The 27,100-nt window shown below is 37.9% G+C and overlaps 2 protein-coding genes across 2 annotated transcripts; one reads left to right on the top strand and one right to left on the bottom strand.

The window, feature by feature from the left end:
• The first annotated feature begins 4,104 nt into the window (after positions 1–4,104).
• On the top strand, positions 4,105–11,854 carry LOC136216809 (uncharacterized). Its single transcript, XM_066003364.1, has 7 exons — positions 4,105–4,112; positions 4,198–4,360; positions 7,610–7,714; positions 7,835–8,036; positions 8,095–8,198; positions 8,296–8,413; positions 11,298–11,854. The coding sequence occupies exons 1-6, from the start codon at positions 4,105–4,107 to the stop codon at positions 8,407–8,409; spliced, it is 696 nt and encodes a 231-aa protein (XP_065859436.1). The 3' UTR covers positions 8,410–8,413; positions 11,298–11,854.
• Positions 5,118–5,945, bottom strand: LOC136220618 (uncharacterized). The gene has a single exon (XM_066008419.1). The coding sequence runs from the start codon at positions 5,929–5,931 to the stop codon at positions 5,719–5,721; it is 213 nt and encodes a 70-aa protein (XP_065864491.1). The 5' UTR covers positions 5,932–5,945; the 3' UTR covers positions 5,118–5,718.
• Positions 11,855–27,100: the final 15,246 nt, after the last annotated feature.

Below are 27,100 nucleotides of genomic sequence, written 5' to 3'. Positions count from 1 at the left end.
TAAATAATTTAAAATTACACTTATCACTACCAACTTCAATTTCTTAAAAATAAACACATAAATCATCATGTATAAACTTTATTTCAATAAATCACAAGTTCATCAAAATTATTACTTTAACAATCTTTAATTAAAACTAAAATTTACTTTAAGAAATAACTTTATAGAAATCACTTAATACATACATATACATTTGTTCATAAATCAATTTCAATAAATTTTCTCAATACACTTTTCTTTAGTTCTATTCCTTAAAATATCAAATCTTACACAACTATTAATCAAATATACAAAGTTCATCAAAACACAACCCAAATCATGTATACATATATGTATATTATAAGTTGAAATTCGCATGCAAAAACATATATGTATATATTCTTGAATATAGTTTAAATTCATATTAAAACTAAATCATAAAAACACCATTTAATCAAATATATGAAAAATTCCTAAGAAATCAATTTCTAGAAAAACATAGAGTGATATATACATATATATATACATAAAAACTCAAAAGGGTAGTTGATAGTTACTTACTTTAGCCATAATTGAGAAAATAAACACATTAAGCCTCAAATCTTTCCCTCTAATCTGCTTAGAACGAATCCATGCTAAAAATCTCCAAATCCAAATCACACCAACCACAATGTGTATTAGGATGTCTAGAACCTATTGTAAAAAAAAATCTACTCAATCGGACCACGCAAACTCCGGATATCAAATGATCACTGCACCTAGGTAATTTGGGATAAAATGAAAAACAATGGAGAAGATGAAGATGGTGATGGAGTTGGAGGGCTTTGAAATGTGCAATTGTTTTGATCTGCATGAAATGAACATCTAGAAATATGGTATTTAGGTTCCCAATAAAGGAAAATATACCATTTAGTCCTTCTAAACTTTAACTTCTTTTAAAACTTTAACTTCTTTTAAAACTTACCCTAAACTCTTAATTTTACACTTAAAGCATGAAATTGGCCTCCAAACTATATCCATAATACTCAATTAACTCTCCAATCAATAAATAAATATAAGGTAACCTAATATTAGAGTATAATAACTAAAATTAAGGACACAGATGTGACATGATAGGTAGCCGAAGGACATCCCAACGAGGTTGGCACCCCCTCGAGCGACCCACCCTCTGCCCGAATATTATTAACAGAAGAGTGAAAAGGTAATACAAATATGTCTAAAAGCTCAGCCAAACCAGTACAAGGTTCAACCACTAAAATTATCTCGAAGAAAACTAGCATAAAAGTTCGGGTGAGAGTCCCACCAAGATGTTACGGAGCTCAAATGACCAAAGCTAGCCAGCGCGTTTGCTACCTGATTCCCCTCACGAAAAATGTGTGAAACCACTACTTGCATCACCTGCAGACTTATGAGACAATTTTCCACGGGACTGAGCTCGACTTGGAATGGAAAACTGAGACGATGTAAGTCGAATCACACTCCAGCCATAATTTATACCAGCCTTGGGAGTGAGTGTGTTTGACTGATGCAATCGCAGCTTAGAGCTCAGCCATGTGGGCATACTGCAAGTCACTCGTGGAAGCAAAGCAACCAAGCACCTGCCTGAGATTGTCCCTGAAAATTCCACCATACCCTGCAGATCCGAAAGAGGTCATTACGGACGCATCTGTGTTTGCTTTAACCCATCCCTCAAGTGGTGTTTACCAACGAACTTGAATAATACGAGGAGCACGAGGATGTCGTGGAATAAGAGCAAGGTTATGAAGAATAGACCTTTCCAGTAGAGAGATCCAAATGGTGCCACTGCTTATGCCATCTGCCCTTCTGACCTGTGCCCATAGGAGTCTTAGTGAAACGTGAATGTTCGATGTCTCATTGTCAAAGTAGTTCGCGTTTTGTGCATGCCAAATCACCCAAACCCCATGCACGATCGAGCTGTACCATAAAGCTTGAATCTACATGCTGAATCACATCTCCACCACCTGCAATGTCAGATCTCATAACGACTGTGTCTGCGACACACGTCTGCCAAACAAAGAAGAGATGTTGCACCAAATTTGCTCAGCAAATGCACAATGCACCATCAAATGATCTATTGTTTCTGTGTGTGCTTGACAAAAACAGCACATGGACACCATATGTATTCCTCTTACTTGTAACAGATGTGGGTTAGAAGACAGCCTTTAGCCGCACGCCAACAAATGAAGGAGTGAGAACGATATATATGAGGTTGCCACACCAAACAAATTAAATTAATAACTGGAGGGAGGGATAGCCAACGATAAAAAGCTTCACTATGAAACAATCGTTCGTCACTAGTCGCCAGAGATAAATATCTGTATCCTTTTTACTGCATTCAGTTGAACGAATTGCTTCTGTCACTACAACTCGAAGAGCTGGCATTTCCCTCCATGAATTACCTAAGCGATGATCCCTGACCCGACCTTTTAACCTCCTTACTTCTGATGGTGGAATGTCCAAACGGTCCACCATGCTAGGAACGATCCACTCAGATGTCCAGAAATGCAATTCTGATTGTTGTCCAATTAACCACTGATAACAACCCAAATTATTCTTGAATAAGGAATAAGGGAAAATTAATAGAGATAATGACACTACACCATAGATTGCATATTGCAACCATTTTTTAAAAAGTGATGCTTTAAAACGTTGCATTAGCTAAATTTATTTTTTTGCTACTGTTCATGTATGTTAAATGCAATGATTCTAGATAAAGTGTTGCTTTTGATATTTTTTTATTTGTTTTGCTTCACCTAAGGTAACATTTAGACAATATTTAGAGATAATGTTGCGTTTATCAACTTGATGTTTAGAGAAAGCAACATTTAGTCATGTAAAAAAACTATTAAAATGTTGCGTTTAATTGAATAAAAATAGATTAAGTATAGCTAATTTTATATAACAACTAAAAAAATAATATTTGTTTATTAACATTTTCGAATTTTTTTACTTCAAAATTCCCACAAAATATATCTCGCAAAAAATCTATGCATTGACCAAAAGTATATGTATTATTTCGTCCTCCAAAATTTCACACCAATTAATGTCTTAAAATTCCTCCAATTTATTACTCTAAAATTTCCCTCCAAAAAGTAATAATAATAAAAAAAATTGAATGCAACAAAATTAATCCATAAGTATTCAATTAAGATAACGACATGCCCTACAAAAGTAAAAAGTAATAAAAAAAATATAGGAATAAGTTGCAGAAATACCTCTAACGTCTATAGCCAGAAACAATTTTACCCCTAACATCTAAAACGGTGCAATTTTATCCCTAAGGTTGGCAGCTAAGATTTAACCCCTAACGTTAATAAATTGGATCATTTTGCTATTGGCTGCCAATGTTAGGGGTAAAATTGCACAATTTTAGATGTTATGATAAAATTATTCATAGATGTAAACTTTAAGGGTATTTTTGCACCTTATCTCAAAAATATATATATTAATTCATTGAAAAAATAAACGAAATTAAAAAATAAATAGGCTTTGATGGGCCGAAAAAATATAAATTCAGATTCTAGAATAGAATCTCCATATTAGTTTTTCAACAAAAAAAAATCCCCATATTAATTAATTATATCTGCACCAATTAAAAAATTAAAAAGTTTTGTCAACCTTAAAAAAGAAAATGAAATTTTTGGATAGCGGGAAAGTGAAAAAATTGGCGCTAGACCTGTCCACGGGCCCGGGTACCTGCCCGGCCCGCCCAGGCCCGTGTCCTTTGGACCGGGCTTGGACAATAAAAATTGTTCATCGGCCCAGCCCGGTCCAGGCCCGCCAAAGCTCGCCTATTTTTTGGGCGGGCTTGGGATTAATAAAAATAACACGGGCCGGCCCAGCCCGGCCCGCTTATTAATATTAATTAATAAATATATATTTATATATTAAATATTTATTTTTAAGTATAATATTTATTTTTTTATAATTAACAATTATATATATATATATATATATTTAGGTGGGCTTATATGGGTTGGGCTCGGGGATTTGATTTTTAAGCCCGAGCCCAGCCCGGCCCGAGCCCGCCTAAATTAATTGTGGTCTGAGCTGGGCTTGGGCTGAGCATTTTTACTTAAAAACCCGACTGGCCCGGCCCGGCCCATGGACAGGTCTAATTGGCGCCATTCCATACAGTAAAAACCCTAAACTCCCTCCCTTTCTTTTTTGTCTATCTTTCCTTCCTTTTTTTTTCAGCCGCGATGCTTCTTTCTGTGATACAGTAAAATCCCTAAACTTCACTACTGATTTCCTCTACTCATCTGCGTTCGTCTCCAACCAAGAACTTCAGCTCATTCGAGTTCGGTCTTTCAGGGCGGTGGACGCCTTCAAACCCACCGGTGATCCAAAGCCGTTCCGGGTATTTTTTTTTTACCATTCTTATTCCTTTATAATCTATTTCTGCTGGCTTTCACAGATTTAATTGTTTTTATATGGTGGGTTTTCAGTCTCTTATTGATGAACCTTTTTGGACTAGAATCTTTTTTATGGGTTTTCAGTTCATTTAACTAATTAATTCAGTAAAATCACTTTATTTTCCAAGTATGGATTCAAATTTGGATGTTAAATTTTCACTTTGGCTTTTAGACTTGTACAATGGTAAGGTTCTGATGCTTTAATTTGATTGCTCTGTCTCTGTTAGTGCTTGGGCTCTTTAATTTAATTGCCTTTTGTCTCTGTTAGTGCTTGGGCTCTCTTTAAAGTAAAGGTTTCATGATTGAGAGTATTATTAATACCAAGTCATTTTATACATGGAACTCCCTCAATGAATTTGGCTCTTTATCCTTAAAATGATTGATGATATAATACCTTTAACTTTGTGTTGTACTAATTAGACAATCTGCAAAATGGCATAATCCTTCTGCCTTCAATGCCTTTAGAGCATTCCGCTTATTCAGATGGTTGGCATCACTGATGTGGGGCTTACCTTGAGGCTGCTTCAAACATAATCCCTTTTTTTCTGCCTATTCCGTATTCATTAGGGAACCATCTTATCTTTTATACCGAACTCTGGCCACAATCATAGAGAATCTTTCTTTCTGGCTCTCTTTCATCTGGCTCACTCCGTTTGGCTTCCATTGATGTTAGGGTCAATACTATAGATCTGCATCCCTAACTATAGTTTTTTTCGAAGGATTAGGCTTATGAAAGAATCAGCTCTTCTTTGCAAGTGGTAAGGAAACTATAGCTATAGTTCTATGGTTAGAGGTTATGAAATAAGAGGAAGTAGATGAGACTTTTCTATTCCTAAACTTGAACATCGACTCTCATGTGTTAAACATTACTAGACAGTAAGTTTTTACTACAGATAGAACTGATACAGCTTCTGTAAAGACATAAGAAAGCCGGGCTAGGGAAAAAGGGTTCCTACCCAAGTACTAGGTTCATAAGCGAAAGAAGGCAACTAGAAAGCCTCTTTAACCGCAAAAAAAGTGATTCTTTCCCCAATCAGTAAGCAAACCAATCAGATCCAATCAGTAAGCAAAAAAGATAGGTTTCGAATCACCGAAAAAGAAATACTTTTGTTAATAATATGTCAATTGAAGAATAGAAGGAAATAAAATCTTCATTTTGTGGTGATTATATAAGAGAAAGAAGGAAACATAAACAATCATAAACGTCAATAGGATGATGGATTAACCAAATTTATAGAAAGAGTAAAATACAGAAGAAGAAAAAGAAAGAAGTAAAGAATTAGAAAGAAGAAAGAAGGGGAAATCAATTGAAGTGTATATGAATACCAATAGCAATGATCAAGATAGTGTAAATGCAAAAATAAACAACAGCATGAACAAGAATAGCGATTCCACTTGTGTTCATATTCCCAAATTCTACAACTCTTATCCTTGATGGTAGCTGAAATAACAGCCCTGGCGACAACAATATGAACAACACCACTGCAACCACAACTGGTCCCCAATCGGCACTCATCTTTTTTTCCCTAATTAATTCGATGGAGATGTTTCGAATACCTGATATGAGGAGAAGACATATAGATATATGTAGTCCAATTATCTTGATGGAACCAAATAAATTAGGGAAAGGTATGTCTTTCAAGTGGGTTTTCTTTATGGAACCAAATAAATTATCTACTTTTCTTTATGGAACTAAATAAATTATCTATTTTTCTTAATGGGTTTTCTTGGTGCTTGGTATTAAAACCATGAATTGTTTCAGAAAACAGATTTGGTAGCAAGACTTAGTGAAATGGAGAGATTGCAATTGGTAGTAGAAGCATTATTCATCTTAGCAGCAACTTCCATAAGCTTTCTTGTTCTTTGTGGCCCTCTATGCATATGTCTTTCACAGTATTTCTGATCTGCCACTGCTTCTTTGCTGCACCTCCATTTCTTCCCATCTGTTCTTCTGCACCTCCCTGGCTCTAGCTCTATCCCATTCCTATTTTTCATTTGCATCCCCCTCATAACTACACCATTCAATCAAATCACACCATAACTCACCTTTCCATTTTATTATTATTTAGATTAATTAACTATCTCCTAACCATTATCGAGGTGGTTTGGAGGGATTTTTATTGAAGTTCGTTTTCAACGAAACCGACGTTTTGTAATATTATTATTATTTAAAAGGGTGGAAAATTTGAGAAACCATATAAGATGTGATTAATCTTTGTCGATGTCCATGCTAGGCATGTTCTACTTAATTTTAAAATAATAAAGTCATATAATAATATTTAAAATAAATTCATTTCTTCCTACATAAAAAAGAACAGGGAGTGAGAAGAGAAGAGGTTCAATGAAACATGAGGCTTGTGGGTTGATTAGTAGATGTCCAATAACTAATCTTAAAATAATAAAATTCATTGTACTAATTCTTAAAAAAACACTATAAAGTTGCTAAAACTGCAAATATAATTAAAGTAAAACAATATAATACTATTATAGAGAGAAAAGCTGAGAATGACGCGTTACGTGTTTGGTGCTATACATGCAGAAGCTAAAAATTCAGATAAAGAATGACATCTAATCCAATAATAAAAATAGAACTTACAGGTAGAACAAAAAATGTTAGAATTGACAGTGCCAAAGGAGTTAGAAACACATCTCCAAATAGGAAGAATAAGATGTTAAGGAACTGGACACCTTGCTTCTATGTATCTGTAGATAGCAGTCTAAAGTTGTAGTTCTTGCCTTTGAAGAATTGTGAACCCATACGATTTTGCCTTTGAAGTTGTAGTTCTTGCCTTTGAATAATTTATCTTCAATGTTGTTAAGAGCTTGACTAAAGGAACCTCCCAAGATCTAGAAATTCTAAGAAAGCTACAGGTGGCTGAGTTAGTTATACTCCAGGGATACTTTAGGAATATTAGAATAAAATTTGTTATTCTAGGAGCATGTGCTGGCAGCCTAGACAGAGTTATTGTTATAAAGTTTGTAGGGAATGGTTTGTTTGGGCAGGTTGTTTTATCTTTTGATTATGCTTTGGCAGGGCTCTATCAGGATAGAGAGGGGAGTGAAATCCTCCCTGAGTCTGGTTCTTCCTTGTTCTTTATTCTGAGTTACCTTAATATAATATTCTCCCTTTTCATTGTTCTATTGATTGTTTGAGTTTAGTTCTTGAATTACCTGGTTTGTTTCCTTTCACATAGGTTGATGGATGCCATTGCCAACCTACTTCTTCCTTTACTAGGAAGATAGAGACACTACTAAATCACTCATCCATTTTGAGTAATGAGTTATGGAACTTTGTAAAGGTACAACCTTTTAGTTATTTAATTAAACTACCACATAATTTTCCTTGTTCTTTGTGATGTAAAGCCTAATTTTATTGCATCGTTTATGCTAATCATTATTAAATTTCATGAAATCTATAGCAAAAGTATATTATAAGCGAAGATGGAAAGCCATGGGTGATGCGGACTATTTCTGATGCTTGGAGGGTGTACAAAAGTTTCATCAAGAAAATTATTACAAGGCTTATGATAACAATAATGATAAGAGGAAAAACAGACCAAACTTTTTATCGGACAAAGAATTTGAGAAGCTCCTCCAATTTTGGAATGATGCCAAATCGAGGTAAAATTTTAAATATCTGAAATCTCATTTTGATATTTTAATGACATTTTATATCCAGATTTTCAGAAATTGGCAGCAAAGAATTCAACAAATCGAAAACTAATTATCAAGGATCAACATACTTGTGGTCCAATTGGATTTGCACGAATCCGCAAGAAGTTGGTATGTACAAAATGAGTTTTAAAAATTGTTATTTACAATTAATATGATTAGTTTATATTGAATAGTGACATTTAATTTCATTTATGATCTATGTAAGCAACTTGAGAAACCCGATCAAGTGGAACCGTCAAAGGTAGAACTTTTTGTAGCAACTCGGAAAAAAAATGAAGGTCATCAATACAAAGATGATGACAATTCAACCGCGGATTAAACTTGTAAGTCAATGATGTAATTAAGACATTCGGTAAATTGAAACAATACTCAAAATATCAAAGATGTGAAATATATACTTTTTCTAACTTTTACAGAAAAAAGGGCCATTGATCTGCTGATAAGAATACTTTTAAGCAATGATAAGAATGATCTTTGACTATATACTTGATTAAATTTGCATTTGGATGATAAATTTATCCATCTGACCATAGTTTATGCCCACTTACATAAACCACACATAATCAATTTCATAGGTTAAATTAACAACAATAAACATAAGTGAAGATGGAGCTTTTTTGTTAGTCATTTTGTTTAGAAAGTGAAAACCTCTTTTAAGGGATCTTTCCCTAAAAGCATACTAATTGCTCGATTAAAGACCGAGCTTCTTTACCTAAATAGAAACATCAAACTTGTCATGTTTATATTACTTGTCAGCTTTCTGTATTATTTTAATTCATATTAGTAATTATGATTAGAAATCTGGTGCTAATTTTAAGATAATTTTTTCATGAGATATGTTATTTGGAGATCTCATTTTTCTTACTGTGATAGCATAGTTTAGCAAATTTAAGAGCATTTATAAATAAGTACATGTTCTTATAGTATAAAATATATGATTGAATACTTTACTTTTAATTTCCATTATAGGTTAATAATGATTTGAGTCATTGAGGTCTATATTCTTGATTGATGTTTGAAGATTCGGTGGTTTGAGTCATTCTTTGAGTTCAGTTTTTTTGGATTATTTCATTCAATAATAATTTTTATTGTTTAGGCAAGGCTTGAAGATATTTGGACTTGCAATATGGATTCAGATATAGATTCGATATGGAATAAGATGGAGCATAGTATAAGGGAAGTAGCGAAGGAAGTTCTAGGGGAATCTAAAGGTAGCATGCCACTGGGTAAGGACACATCTTGGTGGACAGAAGAAGTACGACAAGCAGTAAAGAGTAAGAGAGAATCCTATAAACTATTGGGGAAATGTAGGAGTGACGAGAACTACGAAAAATACAAAGAGGCTAAAAGGGAAGTAAAGAAGGTCATACGAGATGCTAGAGCAAAGGTGAATCGGGATCTGTATACAAGATTGGATACGAAAGAAGGGGAAAGAGACATATATAGAATTGCTCGGATGAGAGATAGGAAGACGCGAGATCTCGGAAAAGTTAAATGTGTGAAGGATGTGGACCAGAAAGTCCTAGTTGGAGATAAGGATATCAAGGAACGATGGAGGTCCTATTTTGATGACTTATTTAATGGAGATCGCCAACAAGATGTTGGAGATATAAGTATCCATCACGATATGATAAATCATGAATGCCTGCGGAGAATTCAAAAGGGTGAAGTCAAAATGGCATTAAGTAAGATGAAGTTGAAGAAAGCAGTAGGACCTGATGGCATCCCTATTGAGATTTGGAGATGTTTGGGAGAAAGAGGAATCGAATGGTTGACGACGTTCTTCAACAAAATTTGGAGAAACAATAAGATGCCATCAGAATGGAGGAAAAGTACCTTAATCCCTTTGTATAAGAACAAAGGCGATGTCCAAGATTGTGCCAACTATCGGGGAATCAAATTAATGAGTCACACTATGAAACTTTGGGAGCGAGTGATTGAACAAAGGCTAAGGAGGACGGTGAAGATCTCGGAAAACCAGTTTGGCTTTATGCCGGGAAGATCAACTATGGAAGCCATCCATCTAATGAGACAATTAATGGAGCACTATCGAAATAAGAAGAAAGACTTGCATATGGTTTTCATTGACTTGGAGAAAGCATATGATAAGGTACCAAGGGAAGTACTTTGGTGGGCCTTGATAAGGAAAGGCATTTCGCGGAAATATATTGACATCATAAAGGACATGTATGAGGGAGTATGCACGAGTGTACGTACTAGTGTTGGGAAAACTGAAGAGTTTCCTATTACGATTGGAGTGCATCAAGGTTCCGCACTAAGCCCATTTCTTTTTGCCATCGTTATGGATGAACTAACAAGTTCACTTCAAGATGGTATACCATGGTGCATGCTGTTTGCAGATGATATTGTGTTGGTTGATGAGACGAAAGAAGGAGTGGAGATGAAGTTGGAACTATGGAGGCAAACTCTAGAATCTAGAGGCTTTAAGTTGAGTCGAAGTAAGACAGAATATTTGGAGTGTAAGTTTAGCGGCCGTAGGAGTAGGGAGGCAGGGACAATCACCCTAGATGGGAGAGTTGTTCAGGCCTCGGATTGCTTCCGGTATTTAGGATCTATTATCCAAACGGATGGAGAAGTAGATGGAGATGTTGCCCATAGGATTAAAGCTGGTTGGTCGAAGTGGAAGAGTGCTACGGGTTTCCTTTGTGATCCCGGCATGCCTAATAGATTGAAGGGAAAGTTCTACCGGACGGCAATTAGACCAACATTGTTATATGGTACGGAGTGTTGGGCAGTGAAACACTGCCACATCCATAAGATGTCGGTGGCGGAGATGCGTATGTTGAGATGGATGTGTGGTCACACGAGAAAGGACCGGGTGCGTAATGAAATAATTAGGACAAAAGTAGGGGTTACATCTATTGAGAATAAAATGAGAGAAAACCGACTAAGGTGGTTTGGCCATGTGAGACGTAGAGCGCTTGATGCGCCGGTTAGGAGAACCGAAGAGTGGCAAAGGGATGTAGTGGTGAGGGGTAGGGGAAGACCTAAGCAAACTTGGAGGAGGGTGATCGAGAGTGATATGAGTTTATTGGGAATTGAGGAAAATATGGTAGTGGATAGGACGGAGTGGAGGGAGCGAATCTGTGTCGCTGACACGACTTGATTTTCACGGTTTTATATGATGGTTCATGTTAGCCGACCCCGAATCATTTCGGGACTAAGGCTTTGTTGTTGTTGTTGTAGGCAAGGCTTGAAGAAAAGTTGTTAACTGGAGGAGAAAAAACCGAGACAATTGAGGAAATACTTGGTGAAGCATCATCTCATGGTCGTTCATGGCTTGTTGGTAGGATAGGCCACATCAAGAAAAGAAAAGAGACTCCTGAATCTTCAGGTTCTATGAGTAAGAAAAACATTTCTGATGAGACAATCGATCAAATAAAAACTATAGTTACAGATGAAATGAGAAATGAAGTAAGAGAGTAGATGAGGAATGAACTAAAGAGTGAAGTTAGAGATGAAATGAAAAAGACCATGGAAGCTCAAGTTGCCACTATTATACAAAGGTTGGCCCAAATGAATCCAACATTGAACCTAAATTTGGATGGAGCTGTTGATTCTCCCAATACCATTGAATCTTTTCCTTCAAATGCTTGTTGATGAAGGAAAAATGCTTTATTTATGCTTATGGTTATTAGAAACTTATTTTACTATTGAATTGTAATGTTAGGTACTTTTTATTGACAGTTTCCTTTTTTTTTTTTTGTAAACGAATGCTATTTTGACATCTATTTGAATGGTTGTTGCCTTTTGGATTATTAAGTGTTGTGTTATATATTGTAGGTCGTTGCGTTTGATAATAAGATGTGTTGCATTAATATCAAATATCGTTGCATTTTTCAATAGAAAATTGTTGCTAAAGAATGAGAAAATGTTACATTTAGGATAAAACATCGTTGCCTTTATAAAACTAAAAAGTGCTGGTAAAAGTTATAATGTTGCATTTACTATGAAGTGTTGTTGCTTTTGCTAATAGAGAAACGTTGCTTTAGACAAAATAATGTTGTCTTCTGCCTAAAAGATCATTGCATTTGAAAAATATAAAGTGTTGCTCTTGTAACGAAATATTGCCTTTACTCTAACAATCGTTGCTTTTGAATACAAACATTGTGTTGCTTTATGTTCAACGAGTGTTGCCTTTACTTTAGATGTTGTTGCATTTGATTGAAAATAAGTGTTCATTAAATTACGAATGTTGCCTTAACTTAAAAAATGCAACACTTTTGTTATATTAAAAATGTTGCTATTAAGGTTCAAAAAACGTTGCCTTTAATATTCAGAGGTATTTCGTTGCCTTTGTTGTAAAAACGGCAACACATTTGGTTACGTTGCAATTGAGAAAGTAACTGTTGCCTTTGACAGCAAAGGCAATGGTGAATATACCAACGCTTTTCGAATGATCAAAAGTGTTGCCTTAACCCATTTTTTTTGCCAATTGTAACAATCTTAGGCCCCTGATGCAACATGTTGTTGTCGTTGCAATTGGCCATCTATGGTGTAGTGTGACAAACCATTATTCCTTCTAAAAGAGATATTTATGCATGATTAATGTGGAATTAATGATAATTAATGCAGGGGTGAATATGCAAATAATGAGGAAAAGGAAGGAGTTTCTAGCATTATGCCACACCACGTGGACCATGGCGAGATACGCCATAACGAGATACGCCCGATGAGAGCGAGTAACGGAGACCTGCCATTATTCTCAAGGAGAGCGTACATACGCCTTGACGGATCCAAGAATACCAAAAGGCGCCTTTATTACCATCCATGGATGGGAATAAATACAATTAAATGTCAATTAATAGTCATTAAAGCGGAATAAAGACGTGACTGTTCGAATACCTCAACTCTGAGGGTTTCAATGATAAATGCTGAGATTAATGGAGAATTGATAGCAATTAAAGATGAGTAATGACATGACTGTTCATCTACATCTCCATAACATCCAAATATCATACCTAGGGAAAAAGGATAATTAGACAAAGAATGAAGGATCCGCCATCAATACTCTTATGGATAAGGATCCACTGGCGAATCTCCAGATGGCGTATAAAGCAAGACTCATAGGTGGCGGATCTATAGATTCTCCAACACGCCACAAAGAGTCAAACGCCTTGGGAGACCCGCCATCATACCTCGATACGCCAACTCAACGGCAGAGCCGATTCCCAATAAAGGCAACTAATAACTCATTAATGTGCTAACGGTCATACTTGAATAAGATCATTAACCGCCATTAATGGAGCATCAATGGAGACTTTCTAGTTACCGAGGGTTACAACTACATGACTATAAATAGCTTGCATCCCAAGCTATTGAGGTACACTTACTGATTCTCTACTTTTGTGCTTACAGTTTATTCTCAGAAATATTACTGACTTTGGTATCGGAGTGTCCCCGGCCGATCCCAATGGCGCCTCACAGGGAAGTGCTCCGATCAAGGATTTTTCCACAAGTTATCAACCACTTACAGTGTTTCTGTAGAATCCAATAAGCTTCCTTCATTGAACCTCAAATCGAAGAGGGGCATACTGCAGGCATTTGTAAGCCTAATAGCCAAATAAAATGGGACCCCACCAAAGTGAATTTTCTGAAATTAATCCCCAGGTGAGTTTTCTAGTGAGAGCCAAATTTGAGGTGACCAATCGTTTAATGCCCAGGCCCCCTTCGTGGAGAGAGGTTGTGTAGTCCTCCCAAAGCACATTAATATCTTTCCTTCCCGTCACAGATCCAGACCAAATAAAGTTTTTTATGCACCGTGTTAGCCGTTTAAGCAGACTTGCTGGCCACTTATAAACAATAAATGAGTGAGTAAAAGAACTGGTAATGACAACTTTGATAAGAGTGAGGCGTTCAGCCATAGATAATACATTTCCCTACCAACTAGCAAACCAAGCCGTAATTTTGTCTGTAATTCCTCTTAGATGCGCACCCTTGGTATTCCAACAAATAAAGGCACGCCAAGGTATCTAAAGGGTAACTGTCTGAGCCGTATTCCAGTGATTTTTGACATTGTTGCTCTTCGTCGAGGAGCTATGTGACTTCTAAAAAATAGCTCAAATTTATGCCAGCTAACCATTTGTCCCGAAATAGTATCGTACAAAGCAAAAGTGGATGCCAAAACCCGAACATTAGAAATTGAGGCTTTGAAAAATAACAATATGTCATCTGCGTACAATAGGTGTGTGGGCATCATGTAGGTCCTTGAGTAATTTGCAGGTTGCAGCTTCCTATGATCCACCAATTAGGTTAACAATCTACTTAGAAAATCTTCAGCCAGCCTGAACAAAATTGGTGAAAGCGGCTCTCCTTACCGCACTCCTCGAGAGCACGAAAAATAACCTTGAACTCCCTTACCCGTCATAATGGAGATTCTAGCAGATGAAAGAATATTAAGAATCCATGTTCAAAATTGAGGTGAAAACCCGAAAGCGTGAAGAACTGCTAAGAGGAAGTCCCATTTAGCGTATCAAATGCCTTTTTATGTCTATTTTCATAATCATAGTACCCCCAAAGCATTTCTTTTGCAAAAGATTAACTCATTCTGATGCTAAAGCAATGCATTGATGAATACTCCGCCCTGGAATAAACCCAAACTGATTAACCGAGATAATATTTCCAGCTATTCGAGCTAATCTATTGGCTAAAATCTTTGAGATAACCATGTATTGCTCAATCTGCACAGCGTCCTCCACCTTTGGAAACAGCGCCATCAGACTAGAATTTAAACCCGGACTAATCAGAGCCATAACCATGTTGAAACCATCTATGCCCACAATGTCCCAATATTTCTGAAAGAAATGTCATGTGAAACCGTCCGGTCCTGAGGTACTACTAGAGCTCATTCCCGCTCTGACTTCCTGTGTTAATTATTTTAATGAGGAATAAGGTATAATGTCAATATTGACTATCATAAATGATACTCATAATGTCAGTAATAATACAATGTTACCCATAATATCATTAATGATATAATTATACCCCTAATATTAGGAAGTTTGACTATTTTTTCCTATAACATTTGAAACTTGGGTTAATTTTTATTAATTATTATGGGAGTATTTTATGCAACCATGAACCTCGTTATCTCCACTCTACTTGTGCATGATGTTACTAGATCAAAGACAAGTGTACACACATGAAAAAAAATTATATCGTGTTCTGCACCAGATCTAAGACACATGTGCACAGTGATAACACGAGGAACAAGTAGAGTGGAGATAATTTTAATGACTTCATAGAATATAATTTTAGTTGGGGGGTAAAATAAGCCCAATCTGACAACATTATTAGAGTTATTTTTGCACTTTATCCCTTTTAACAATTAGAATGACCATGTTTGGCAAATAGAGTTCAGGCTTTTAGTAGTAAGCTTATCACTACAAGAAAAACTCAAATAAAAGACTAAATTTGGAGAACAGTTCTAAATTGGACTATAATTTGCAACAAATTCAATCTTTACTCAAATTTCTTAGTTGCAAAATGAGTATTGGTTTGTTACCCATATTAGGGACTCAAAGTTGATAACAAAAGTTCATCTGGTTGCAAAGTTTGCAACTGCTGTTCTCTCAAGAAAATGTCCATGTTACAAATATTGGGCGACAAAATTGCTACCAAAATTATAGAATGTGCTTTGGTATCAAATATTTATTGGTTGGTAAATTTGCTACCAATTTCTTTTAGACCTACTCGTTAGCAAGGTAAAAAAAGTAAAAAGTAAAATGAAACTGTCGCCCCTTCACACATTGTTTGATTTCATGAGATTCTAATTAAAATGCATCACTTAAGATTTCAACCATTCTCAATCTTTTCTTCCATAACTAGTATAGCCTATCTTTTCTTCCATAACCAGTATAACCTCTCATCTCTTTCACAACTACCCATTTTTCGTCCTTTTGAGAATCTAACTGAAAATCCTTCTTTTCCTTGTACAACACAGTTTCATCAGTTGAGTTTGGTAGAGTTCACAATTAAAGGAAAGAAGAGAGGGGAAAATAAGATAAAAAATGAGAAGGGTCAGGTAAAGTTCATAAGTAAAGGAAGAGATGTAGATTTAAATCCCTTAATTAGACTGAAAATCCATTGATCTAGAAAAAATAAATTCCTCTTTCCGCTAATTTATGTGTTTAATGTGGCTTTGATAAATTATGGATTTTATAAGCATTGAGTATTATTAATTGCCTTTAATTCGTGGACTGATCACATTAAGGATCAGATTATTTTCTGTAGATACATGTAACTGAAAACAACCAAGGAAGGAAAAACTTTAAAAAATGAAGGTTATAAATAACTAGTTGGGCAAAAATTATGGACCTAAATTATATCCTGACTGCAATTCTAAAAGGTTATCCCTGGTGTCTTTATGAATTTTGTAATTTTGTATCAACAATAAGGTATATGTTGTTTTGTCTCTTCTACAAATTGTTCCTTACACTGTTAGAATAGTCAAGCCAAAATGCAAAGCCCATCCTTTCCGCTTATTAACATAATATTTTATGTTATCTTTTGTAGTATTTATAGACATATACTAGGGGAGGGGGGGGGGGGAGTCAAAAATCACCAGATTTGCAGTCATTAGAATCAATTTGAGTATTTTCTTCCTTTGATTGTTCTTCATTCAATTTTGCATATTTCTTTTTGAAGATGAGTGAGTAGTTCACTCTACAGGCTGAAGCTAGCCTTGAGCTGGCGGCTATAAGTTATTTTCTTCCTTTTCATGAATGAAAACATATTTGATGGTTGCTTAATGGATTATTAATGCATTATATGAATAGCTAGCCTATATTTTGGTTGAATAAGCTCTATTTAGGAGATGGAGACACTATTAGCAACTTGTGATTATGACTAGTGACATGAATAATTGCATGATACGTGTTTTTAACAACTACAAATCTTAATGCTTGAAAATGGGTAGACATAAAGAGACTTAGTTATTTGTTTCTAAAGAATGTTGGGAATAAGAGACGCCTCACTCAATTCAATCCATTAGAAGAGACCGTAGGCTTACGACCTCAATTTCATTCATCGGGAGATATATGCATGTTCAGCGTCTATTCTAGTTGTGATTTATGCATGTTATTTGTTATTTATAAGTAAATCTATCAAATTGTCTACCGTTTGTTACTATAATCTCACATTCATCTATTTTAATTTAATTTACTTTTATACACAAATAGATCTCACATTTCAATTATAAAGGAAGTTACTTGCTAAGGAATTTGACTATTCTGGGCCAATTAGTGATAATATTAGACCGTTCTATTATTGTGAAGATGATAATATACTTATTATTTTATTATTTTTAACTAGTGTACTTGCTAGAGTCATCACAATTTAGGACAACAAGCTTTTAGGGCTATTTTCGTATATTTATAATTAGGGCTATTTTCATATATTTATAAATTCCATTTGAATAATAATAAAATATTTTATTTTAAGAAATTATAGACACATGTGTAAGTTTTTTCACCAAACAGCGGCGAGGCGACGCATCAACAAGGGTATGTCGGTGCTTGAAGTAAATGGCAAATTAATAACTGATCCAGACACTATCTCTAGCAAGGTTATTGAATACTATGAGGAGCTATTTAAAAATCCGCTGGGTCCCTCCGATCTCACTGGCATCCGCAGAATTATCCCCAGTTCAATCACTGATGATGAAAATGACTCACTACTTCGACGGCCGGATGCCAATGAAATTAAGCAAGCGGTTATGGCAATGGATGGTTCGAGCGCGCTGGGCCCGGATGGCTTCACGGGTCATTTCTTTCAAGCATGTTGGGATATTGTCGGGCCGGATGTATGTAAGCTGGTCTGCTGGTTCTTTGATAACGGCTCGATTGACTCAGGATTAAATTCTAGCATAATGGCCTTAATTCCGAAGGTAGAGGGGGATGTTCGGCTCGACCAATTTCGTCCAATAGTGATGAGCAATTTTTGTTACAAGCTGATAACAAAGATTATGGCTGATAGGCTTGCTCCGGTGGCCAGCCGGATCGTGTTGGATAACCAATTTGGCTTTATACAGGGGCGTAAAGTACAGCAGTGCATTGCAGTTGCGTCTGAAGGAGTGAACTGTATTAATAAGCGATGTTTTGGAGGGAATATGGCATTCAAGGTCGATATCAAGAAGGCGTTTGACACGCTCGACTGGAATTTCTTGCTTGAGGTTTTAGAATCGTTTGGATTTTAGTTGAAGTTCAGGGACTATGTGCTAAACTTACTATCGTCCTCCAGAATATCCATTATGACTTCTCAAGGCCCAATGGGCTACTTTGCTTACTCGCGGGGGGTTCGACAGGGCGACCCGCTATCCCCTATTCTGTTTGGAATAGCGGAGGACTACCTTAGTCGGCTTCTTACACGCTCAGTGTCGTATGGGCAGCTCTTGCCTATGCAATATTCCAGGGATTACCTCTTTCCTACGCACCTGCTTTACGCAGACGATGTAATCATCTTCTGCAGAGCCACACTTGCAAATGCCAGAGCTCTCGGTGAAATTTTCGCAAATTATGGCGGGCTGTCGGATCAAATGGTAAATTGGTAGAAATCGGAATCCTACTTCGGTGATTACATCTCCGCGCAACGTCGTTCACGGCTTGCATCTGTCACGGGTATTAGAATTGGTTCTCTCCCATTCCGTTACTTGGGGGTTCCATTGTTTCGAGGAGCACCAAAGCGTGGGCAGTTGGAAGCATTGTATGATCAGATATCAGCGAAATTTGCTAATTGGATGGGAGCCTCTCTCTCTATGGCTGGGAGACTTATTTTGGTTAATTCAGTGATCACATCACAGGTTCACTTACACACTCATTTTCAGTTTATAAGTGGCCGCGGGCCCTTTTGAAAAGGCTAACTTCTCAGATTCGGAACTTTGTTTGGAGTGGGAGCATTCTCTCACGGAAAATTATAACAGTGCCGTGGTCTATCTGTCAGAAGTCACTGCAATCTGGTGGGCTTGGTATCAAAGAACTGGACAGGTTTAATACTGCTTTGTTGGGTAAGCTAGCTTGGGGGTTGGTTGCAGAGAATTCTTACTGGCTGGATCTATTACGCTCGCAGTTCCTTTGTCTGGCGGGCATCCCAAGAGCTCAAGTAGCAATGTCGACAATATGGCACTCCCTAAAAGAAGCTTACTTGCTTTTAAGGGATCATAGTATGTGGTTTATTGGGGAAACGTCTAACCTCAATTTCTGGTCCGCGGAATGGATAAACCCAACAGTAGCAAATAGGCTGAATATTTCGCTTGCTTCTCAAAGAGACCCGGATCACAGGGTGGATGATTTTTTAATCGGCAACCGCTGGGAGAAATTAACTCAATTTTCGGAGGAGATTATGGCTGCAATTGAGCGGGTCGGCCAGATTAGCACAACGGACAAAGGGATTTTTACGTCGAAGCTTTTCTACAGATGGTTGGGATCAGAGGAACCCCCGGATCCAGTCTTTCGTTTTATCTGGAGTAAATTCATACCGCCGGCTCACTCGATCTGTGCCTGGAGGGCGTTCTGGGGATACCTCCCAACTCATGACAAGATACAGAGACGGGGTATCATCATTGTTTCTCGGTGTTGCTTTTGTGAAAAGAACTTGGAGACTTTGCAACATATTCTAGTCGATTGTGAGTTTGCCGCAACACTTTGGCTGAGCGTTTCTTCACTATTCGGGAGACGTTTGAATGATGACTGTTCATACAAGGATTTGATTAGGTGGGCAGCGAAACAAAAGTTCAGTTCTCAAATTAAGGTGTTGTGGACGAGTGCGATTATTCACTTGGCCTGGGTAATCTGGTATCTTCGTAATGACTGCATATTTAACGATAAGATTCCCAACATCCATCGGGCGCTAACGCTACTTTGGAGCAACATCTCAAGGTCCGACCACTTCCGTATTGGTAATGTTTGGAATTCTGCTGTGGAATTGGGAATTCTGAATAACCTTAACATTCTCCCGCGCTACTTGCGTGCTCCGAAGATGATGGCTATACGTTGGATAGCTCCACCGGCGGGCTGGGTGAAAGCAAATTGCGACGCCTCGATTTCAGGTAACTCCGCAGGCTGCGGGGGGTGTTCAGGAACGAATTTGGCCAGGTCCTGGGCGGATTTACTGTCTCTGATACTGATTTGCTGGTGCATATGGCGGAGTTGCGAGCTGCAATCATGGCAGTCAGTTTGGCAGCCTCTCGTGGTTGGCGTAATGTTTGGCTAGAAAGTGATTCCATCTATGTCGTCTCCTTATTCAAGAACCCGTTGCAGGCGGTCCCATGGATTTTCCAAGAGGATTGGAATAAATGTCAAAGGCTTATCGCTGATTTGAGATTCGTGGCTTCTCACATTATGCGAGAGGGTAACTGTGTGGCCGACTCACTGGCTAATCACACAAGACTCGGACACTCAAATACGTGGTGGGGTGAAATCCCATCTTTCTGTAATAGCCTAGTTTTAGCTGATTCGATAGGCAGAGTTAATTATCGGTTCTCTTAACGCTTTATTGGCGAAACCTCTATATTCTTTCATTATTTATTTATTTATTTATTTGGGCTTTGGTCCGGGTCTAGGGAGGTGCCAGTATAGCTGGGATGTCCTGAAAGTCGGTTCCTTCCCTCGCCTTTAATCAAAAAAAAAAGAGCATCTGTTTTTTTCCATTGTACTTCTTTTAATATGTAAAAATGTTTTAAAATATAAAAGTTTAACTATATTTATAAACTTTTAAAATATCAAAACATTTTTATAAACTTTAAAACTATTTTGATACTTTATCGCTATATAAAGAAACTACAATATTTATTTTTGCAGTTCTCTCAAAACTAATTATGTAAAATCCCCAAATTATTTGTTACTGTAATGAGGCCTAATATCTAGTCCTTCAATAATAAGCCCACCTTAAAGTTTATGGACTAATCTTAAAAAATAAATGATAACTTAAAACCATGAAAGTTCAAGGGTTTAATTATGAGTTTAGCAAAAAAAAAACAAATTATTATGATATATTTTTTTTTTTTTGACAATAAGCTTACATTGATAGTTTTTTTTTTTTGAAAAAGCTTAAATTGATAATTAAATCTTAATAATACCTTTTATTATATTAGTAATTATTTTTTATATAAAATGATATTCTAATAATTTCCTCTTAAATACAAACATTGAACTTTAATTGTGTGATAGCTATAAATGTTTTAATTATATTTATATTCGTAGTAATGTTTATGAATGGTTACTAAGAAGTTTTTTGTTTTTATGAATGAATAATTCGTATTAAAACTTAGCAAATGCTAGGAGCAATGCAAGATGAAATAAAACTAGGAAAGTCATTGAAATAGACTTGAGATTGGGTAAATCATCCACATTATTACTCAGTAGGATCTGAAGTCTCCATCAATGAGGACCCATCCAACCATTATTCACCATTCAAAATAGTTAGCTGTTGAGATTTTATACACCTTCAATGCTAAACCTGAATACTTCCATATCTCGAGAATCAGTCCTCGACCCGGCCTCAGATTAGGAGGAGAAATCATAATCCCCAAATCGGTAATTGCATTTCTCTACTAAGTGGTTTATCGTTATTCTTCATATATATCTGATACAGATCGGTTTTGTCTGAAAGTTTTAATCGTAAACTTTCAAAGATATTTCTTCTCTCGCTAAACCAGAAGGAGTGAATCCCGGGTTTTACGGACTAAATCAGTAGGAAATCAAAGATCCCCCATTGATGAAGGTGAAAACCTTAACAAGCTTCTTGAAGAAGATTTAATATTGATTGATAAAAAGTTGAACATTATAAAGAGAAAGAGATGAATTTATATCATCTCAAAAACCTAATTGCCAAATTACATAAAAGGGCAAATTACATAACTAATTAAAATATAAAGGTAAGGGTAAAGTGGGTTAATGGTAAAGGGGTGGCATGATTGTAAATAAGGAGGGGCATGGGTTGTAAATAAGGAGTGGAAGGATTGTAAGTAAGGAGGAAGCTGGAGTAAGGAGCAAGTTCCTTAAAATGAAGGTACGCGGAGCGTGCCTAATTCTACGCGGAGCGTAGATTGGCTGTTGAGCTCTTCTCCAGATCAGTAGCCATTTTACGCGAAGCGTAGATTGGCTATTGAACTTCCTCTGGATCATTTCTTCTTATACGCGGAGCGTGTTTTCCCTCTACGTGGAGCGTGCCTAATCTAAGCCCCGCGTAGATGACCTCCTGGACTTTTCTCCGGATCAAACCTTCAAGTACGCGGAGCGTGCCTAAAAGTACGCAGAGCGTACCTGAGCTGATGAGTTGTTATGTGGTCATGTTTTGGCCTCTTTACTCGCTTGTTGCTCGTGCTTGGTTCTTCCTCTGACTTCCCTCGTCCGGACCCGATCTCAGAAGGAGATGCCCCGCATCATACACTCTCTCTTAAAAAGAACTTGACCCCAAGTTGCTTGCCACATATTGATGAGACATGTTCGTTGTAAACGGACCCAAGCTCTCAAATCGAACCAAGGTGTTTTTCGAGATGAATTCAAGGAGTCCACTCCAAATATTGCCGGACTCACCTTCTCCTCACGAGCTTTTCCCCATATCTGCACAAGTGCCTCACCCCGGACTTCATCTTCCATGGTACTCATCTCCCAATCTCCACCAATATCGAATGCTCTACCAACATCGAATGGTATGTCTTGGCGAAGCTTGTCAAACCACTTCCCAATAAATGCTTGGATGATCTTCCAACGCCCCTCATTTGGTTGCACGGACCACCCATAGATCCTCTTGATCTCCCCATCACGAACTTGAGGAATCAACACAATCTTCTTCCGCTCTTGGCCTATCTCGAATTGAATGTCCCGACGACACGTATCAACCCAATTAGAATCAATCTCACAAATATTCTTCAAAACCCCAACATGATCTTGAGTCGAATATGCCCGGACCTCAATGTACCTCACGCCATCAACTCGGATGCTAATTTCAACCTCCATTTGCTCATAGCCGACCTCAAAAGGCATGTACCGGCGCCATACATCAACCCCAATTGGAGCGATCCCTTGAGTACTCTTCACAACCCAAACATGACTTTGAGTTGAATATGCCCGGACTTTGCTATCATTCATTCCACTAACTCGGCTATCATGCTCAATCTCTCCTTGCCCATGGCCCACATCAAATGGAATATCCCGACGACATTTGTCCACCCACATCATAGTGAACCCAAGCACACACATAGTAGTTCCTCCCTGACCTTGGGTTAACAGTCCCGGAACTTCAAGACTTGTCACTTTACTAACTTGGCCATTATTCTCCAAGTTTTGAATTCCGTCAATCTCCTCAACATCTCTCAAGCGGCTATTCCCATTCATCAAAGACTTCATAAACCCCACTCTCTTCATCACAAGATCGCTTCTCATTGACTCCTCATAGGGTTGATGCTTCCTCAACAAGCACCACATATACCCACACAAATACATGTCAATAAAGCACAACATAGTGAGTTCCGAATTTACCAAGTCTTGACCTCCTTCCATCTTCTCTATATTCCCCGGGAAGCCATTCTCCTTCAATAAACAATCACCAAAGCCCCCAACAAGATCACCCTTCATGGTTCCATCATAGGGAAGGTTCTCCCTCAACATAAATCTCACATTTCTCACAACAATATCACATCTCATGGGCTCCTCATAGGGAAGGTTCTCCCTCAACATACACACCCAAGATTCCAACACAAATATCTCAACAAAGCACAAAAGAATAAGTTCAGATTTTACCCAATGAGAGACTCGATTCCCTTGCATGTGGCATGTGCTAGGCATCTCGGTGTTTTCAATAGGCTTCATAGAGAAACCTTCATCCTCCTTTCTAGAGCTCAATTCATCATATGTAGAGCTAGGTGCACTATCTCTCGGATCCCAAGCTATGTCTCGTGGTAGCTTCCTCAAAGGTGGAAGCCCTTTAGGAAGCCCTTTAGGTGGCTCATTGAAAGACACGTGCTTGTCACCCTTGAACATCGGCTCTACTTCTTCACTTCCAACTTTGCTACCCCCATTCTCAACCTCATTCTCCTCTTTGGATTTGACTTCACTAGAAGAGTGGCTAGCTAACTCATCCATGGAACCCACGTCAAGAGGACTCAATGTCTCACCCGTTCCACCAATGCACCCATTCACACTCAACTCCCGAGTTAGACAATCTTCCAAAGTGGCCTCCGTTTTCTTACTAGGAGAACTCTTCAAAGGTGTAAGGACATATCGAATTCCGTCTTTGCATATGGTATAGGTGTTGCTTCTTCCCGCATATGAGGCATCACAATCAAATTGCCATGGCCTGCCAAGTAGCACATCACAAGCACCCATCTCCACAACATCACACATAGCTTCATCCCCATAAGCTTCAATAGTGAAAGGAACTTTACACCAATGAGTAACTTGAAGCTTTTCCACCTCGTTGACCCAGCCAAGGCGGTAAGGTCTAGGATGTGGCTCGGGATCCAACCCAAACTGACTCACGGCAGACCGACTAATGATATTCACTTGGCTTCCTCCGTCGATCACCATCTCACACTTCTTCTCAAGGACTAAGCATCGAGTTCTAAATAATCGATGACGTTGGCTAGGCTCCTCTTCACTAGGCATTGGCACCCTAGTCACCAAATACACATTGTGCTCATTGCCATCATCATTAACTTCATAGGTGTCTTCATCTTGGCTCCACTCAACACTTCTCGACTCATCCTCATCTTGGAACCGATTTTCTTCACCATCATAAGCATCTTCATTCCGGCCCTACTCTACATTTTCCGTCTCATAGTCATCTCAGAACCGACCTTCATCATACTCATAAGTGTCTTCATTCCGGTTCCACCCAATATTTCTCGACCCATAGTCATCTTGGAACTGATCTTCATCATCATAAGCTTCTTTGCTTCGGTTCCACTCTACATTCTCAAACTCATCTTCATGACGAAACCGTCCTCCATCATACTCATAGATATCTTCCTTGTAGTTCCGTTCAACATCCTCCAATTCATCATCACAATAGAATCTAGCTTCATTATCTTCACAAGGAGCCTCGTGCCGATCCCACTCAACACACCGACGCCCATTCTCATCATAGTAGACCCCATCTTCGTCTTCCTCATAAGCGGCCCCATATTGGTTCCACTCAATGTTTTGACGTTCATCCTCCCAATGGTAAATTCTACCATCTTCATCATAATCAAACTCATATACACTATGACAAAGTTCACCATCCTCACATATTTCATCTTCGGAAGCGTGCTCTCTCTATTCAACCTCATCCTCGAAGTCGCCTTCATAATAATCACACTCCTCATGTCTTACTAGCTCATTCTCGGATTGGTTCTCCTCTTCATCAATCTCCTCTTCTTCATGGTTGTATTCAAATTCATTTCCATCTTCATCAACGATCCGTCTTTTCCCACGACCTTTCGTTTCCTCCCACTCCTCTTCATAATTCGAACCGACTAATTCACGTGCCAAGTCGCCCGACTCAAAAGACATACTACAACCCAACATGGTAGAACCACCAACATCTCTCCCATCTCCATAACCATCAATCTCCACACATAAATTAATTTCATCATGCTCCTTAAAGAGATTAATAAGCCCAAACTCCTTCTTCCCCTCTTCAAGACAAGTACCCTCAATATCCTTAAGCATACATATGTAGCTATGCTTAAGAGGCATTTCATCAAACACTTGGGGAGCATCACTTGCTACATTGTTTTCCCCAACATCCTCACCTACCAACTCTCCTTCCTCCTCCTCCACACATAAATCCACATTCTCATTCACAACATCATTATCAAATAACCCAAAATGAGAATCTAATCCACAAATAACATCACCAACATCCAACCCCTCACTAGAAATAAATTCATCCATAATTTCCAAATGAGAATTTGACAATGTTGGGTTTACCTCTTTCTTGTATAATGGAGGAAAGGTTTGGGATGAACCTTGAGGATGCAAAAGAGAGGTTTCTTCATCCGTTTTCTGTTGGGCTCGACGTTGTCGTCGCCTACTATTTCGGGTTCCCCTTTGGAGTCTCTCCATCTCTTCTTGCTCCAAGTTCTCTCTTGTCTTTCTCATCATCTCGTCATATTGGAGCTCCATCTCCCGTGTCTCGGCTTCAAGATGTTCCTTTAAGGCTTGTGAATAACTCGGTTGAATCATTGTCGAAAGAAGTCTCCGTTCAAGGAAAACGATCGGCTCTGATACCAACTGATACAGATCGGTTTTGTGTGAAAGTTTTAATCGTAAACTTTCAAAGATATTTCTTCTCTAGCTAAACTAGAAGGAGTGAATCCCGGGTTTTACGGACTAAATCCGTAGGAAATCAAAGATCCCCCATTGTTGAAGGTGAAACCTTAACAAGCTTCTTGAAGAAGATTTAATATTGATTGATAAAAAGTTGAACATTACAAAGAGAAATAGATGAATTTATATCATCTCAAAAACCTAATTGCCAAATTACATAAAAGGGCAAATTACATAACTAATTAAAATATAAAGGTAAGGGTAAAGTGGGTTAATGGTAAAGGGGTGGCATGATTGTAAATAGGGAGTGCCATGGGTTGTAAATAAGGAGTGGCAGGATCGTAATTAAGGAGGAAGCTGGAGTAAGGAGCAAGTTCCTTAAAATGAAGGTACGCGGAGCGTGCCTAATTCTACGCGGAGCGTAGATTGGCTGTTGAACTTCCTCTGGATCATTTCTTCTTATACGCGGAGCGTGTTTTCCCTCTACGCGGAGCGTGCCTAATCTAAGCCCCGCGTAGATGACCTCCTGGACTTTTCTCCGGATCAAACCTTCAAGTACGCGGAGCGTGCCTAAAAGTACGCGGAGCATACCTGAGCTGATGAGCTGTTATGTGGCCCTATTTTGGCCTCTTTACTCGCTTATTGCTTGTGCTTGGTTCTTCCTCCGACTTCCCTCATCCGGACCCGATCCCAGAAGGAGATGCCCCGCATCAATATCTCAGTTAAGTGTTTAAGCTTTAG

Source organism: Euphorbia lathyris, chromosome 2, assembly GCF_963576675.1.
Source record: "Euphorbia lathyris chromosome 2, ddEupLath1.1, whole genome shotgun sequence".
In the NCBI taxonomy this organism is placed as follows: domain Eukaryota; kingdom Viridiplantae; phylum Streptophyta; class Magnoliopsida; order Malpighiales; family Euphorbiaceae; genus Euphorbia; species Euphorbia lathyris.
The sequence above is the reverse complement of the archived record's forward strand: the minus strand, read 5'-3'. Positions and strand labels throughout refer to the sequence as shown.

What these genes read in the sequence shown, in the direction of transcription:
- LOC136216809 (XM_066003364.1), top strand. An exon ending in AGTTATGGAACTTTGTAAAG is followed by an intron (nt 7,715 to 7,834) that starts GTACAACCTTTT and finishes TGAAATCTATAG; the next exon opens with CAAAAGTATATTATAAGCGA. An exon ending in CACGAATCCGCAAGAAGTTG is followed by an intron (nt 8,199 to 8,295) that starts GTATGTACAAAA and finishes GATCTATGTAAG; the next exon opens with CAACTTGAGAAACCCGATCA.
- LOC136220618 (XM_066008419.1), bottom strand. Translation starts at nt 5,931, where the DNA reads ATGAGTGCCGATTGGGGACCAGTTGTGGTTGCAGTGGTGTTGTTCATA.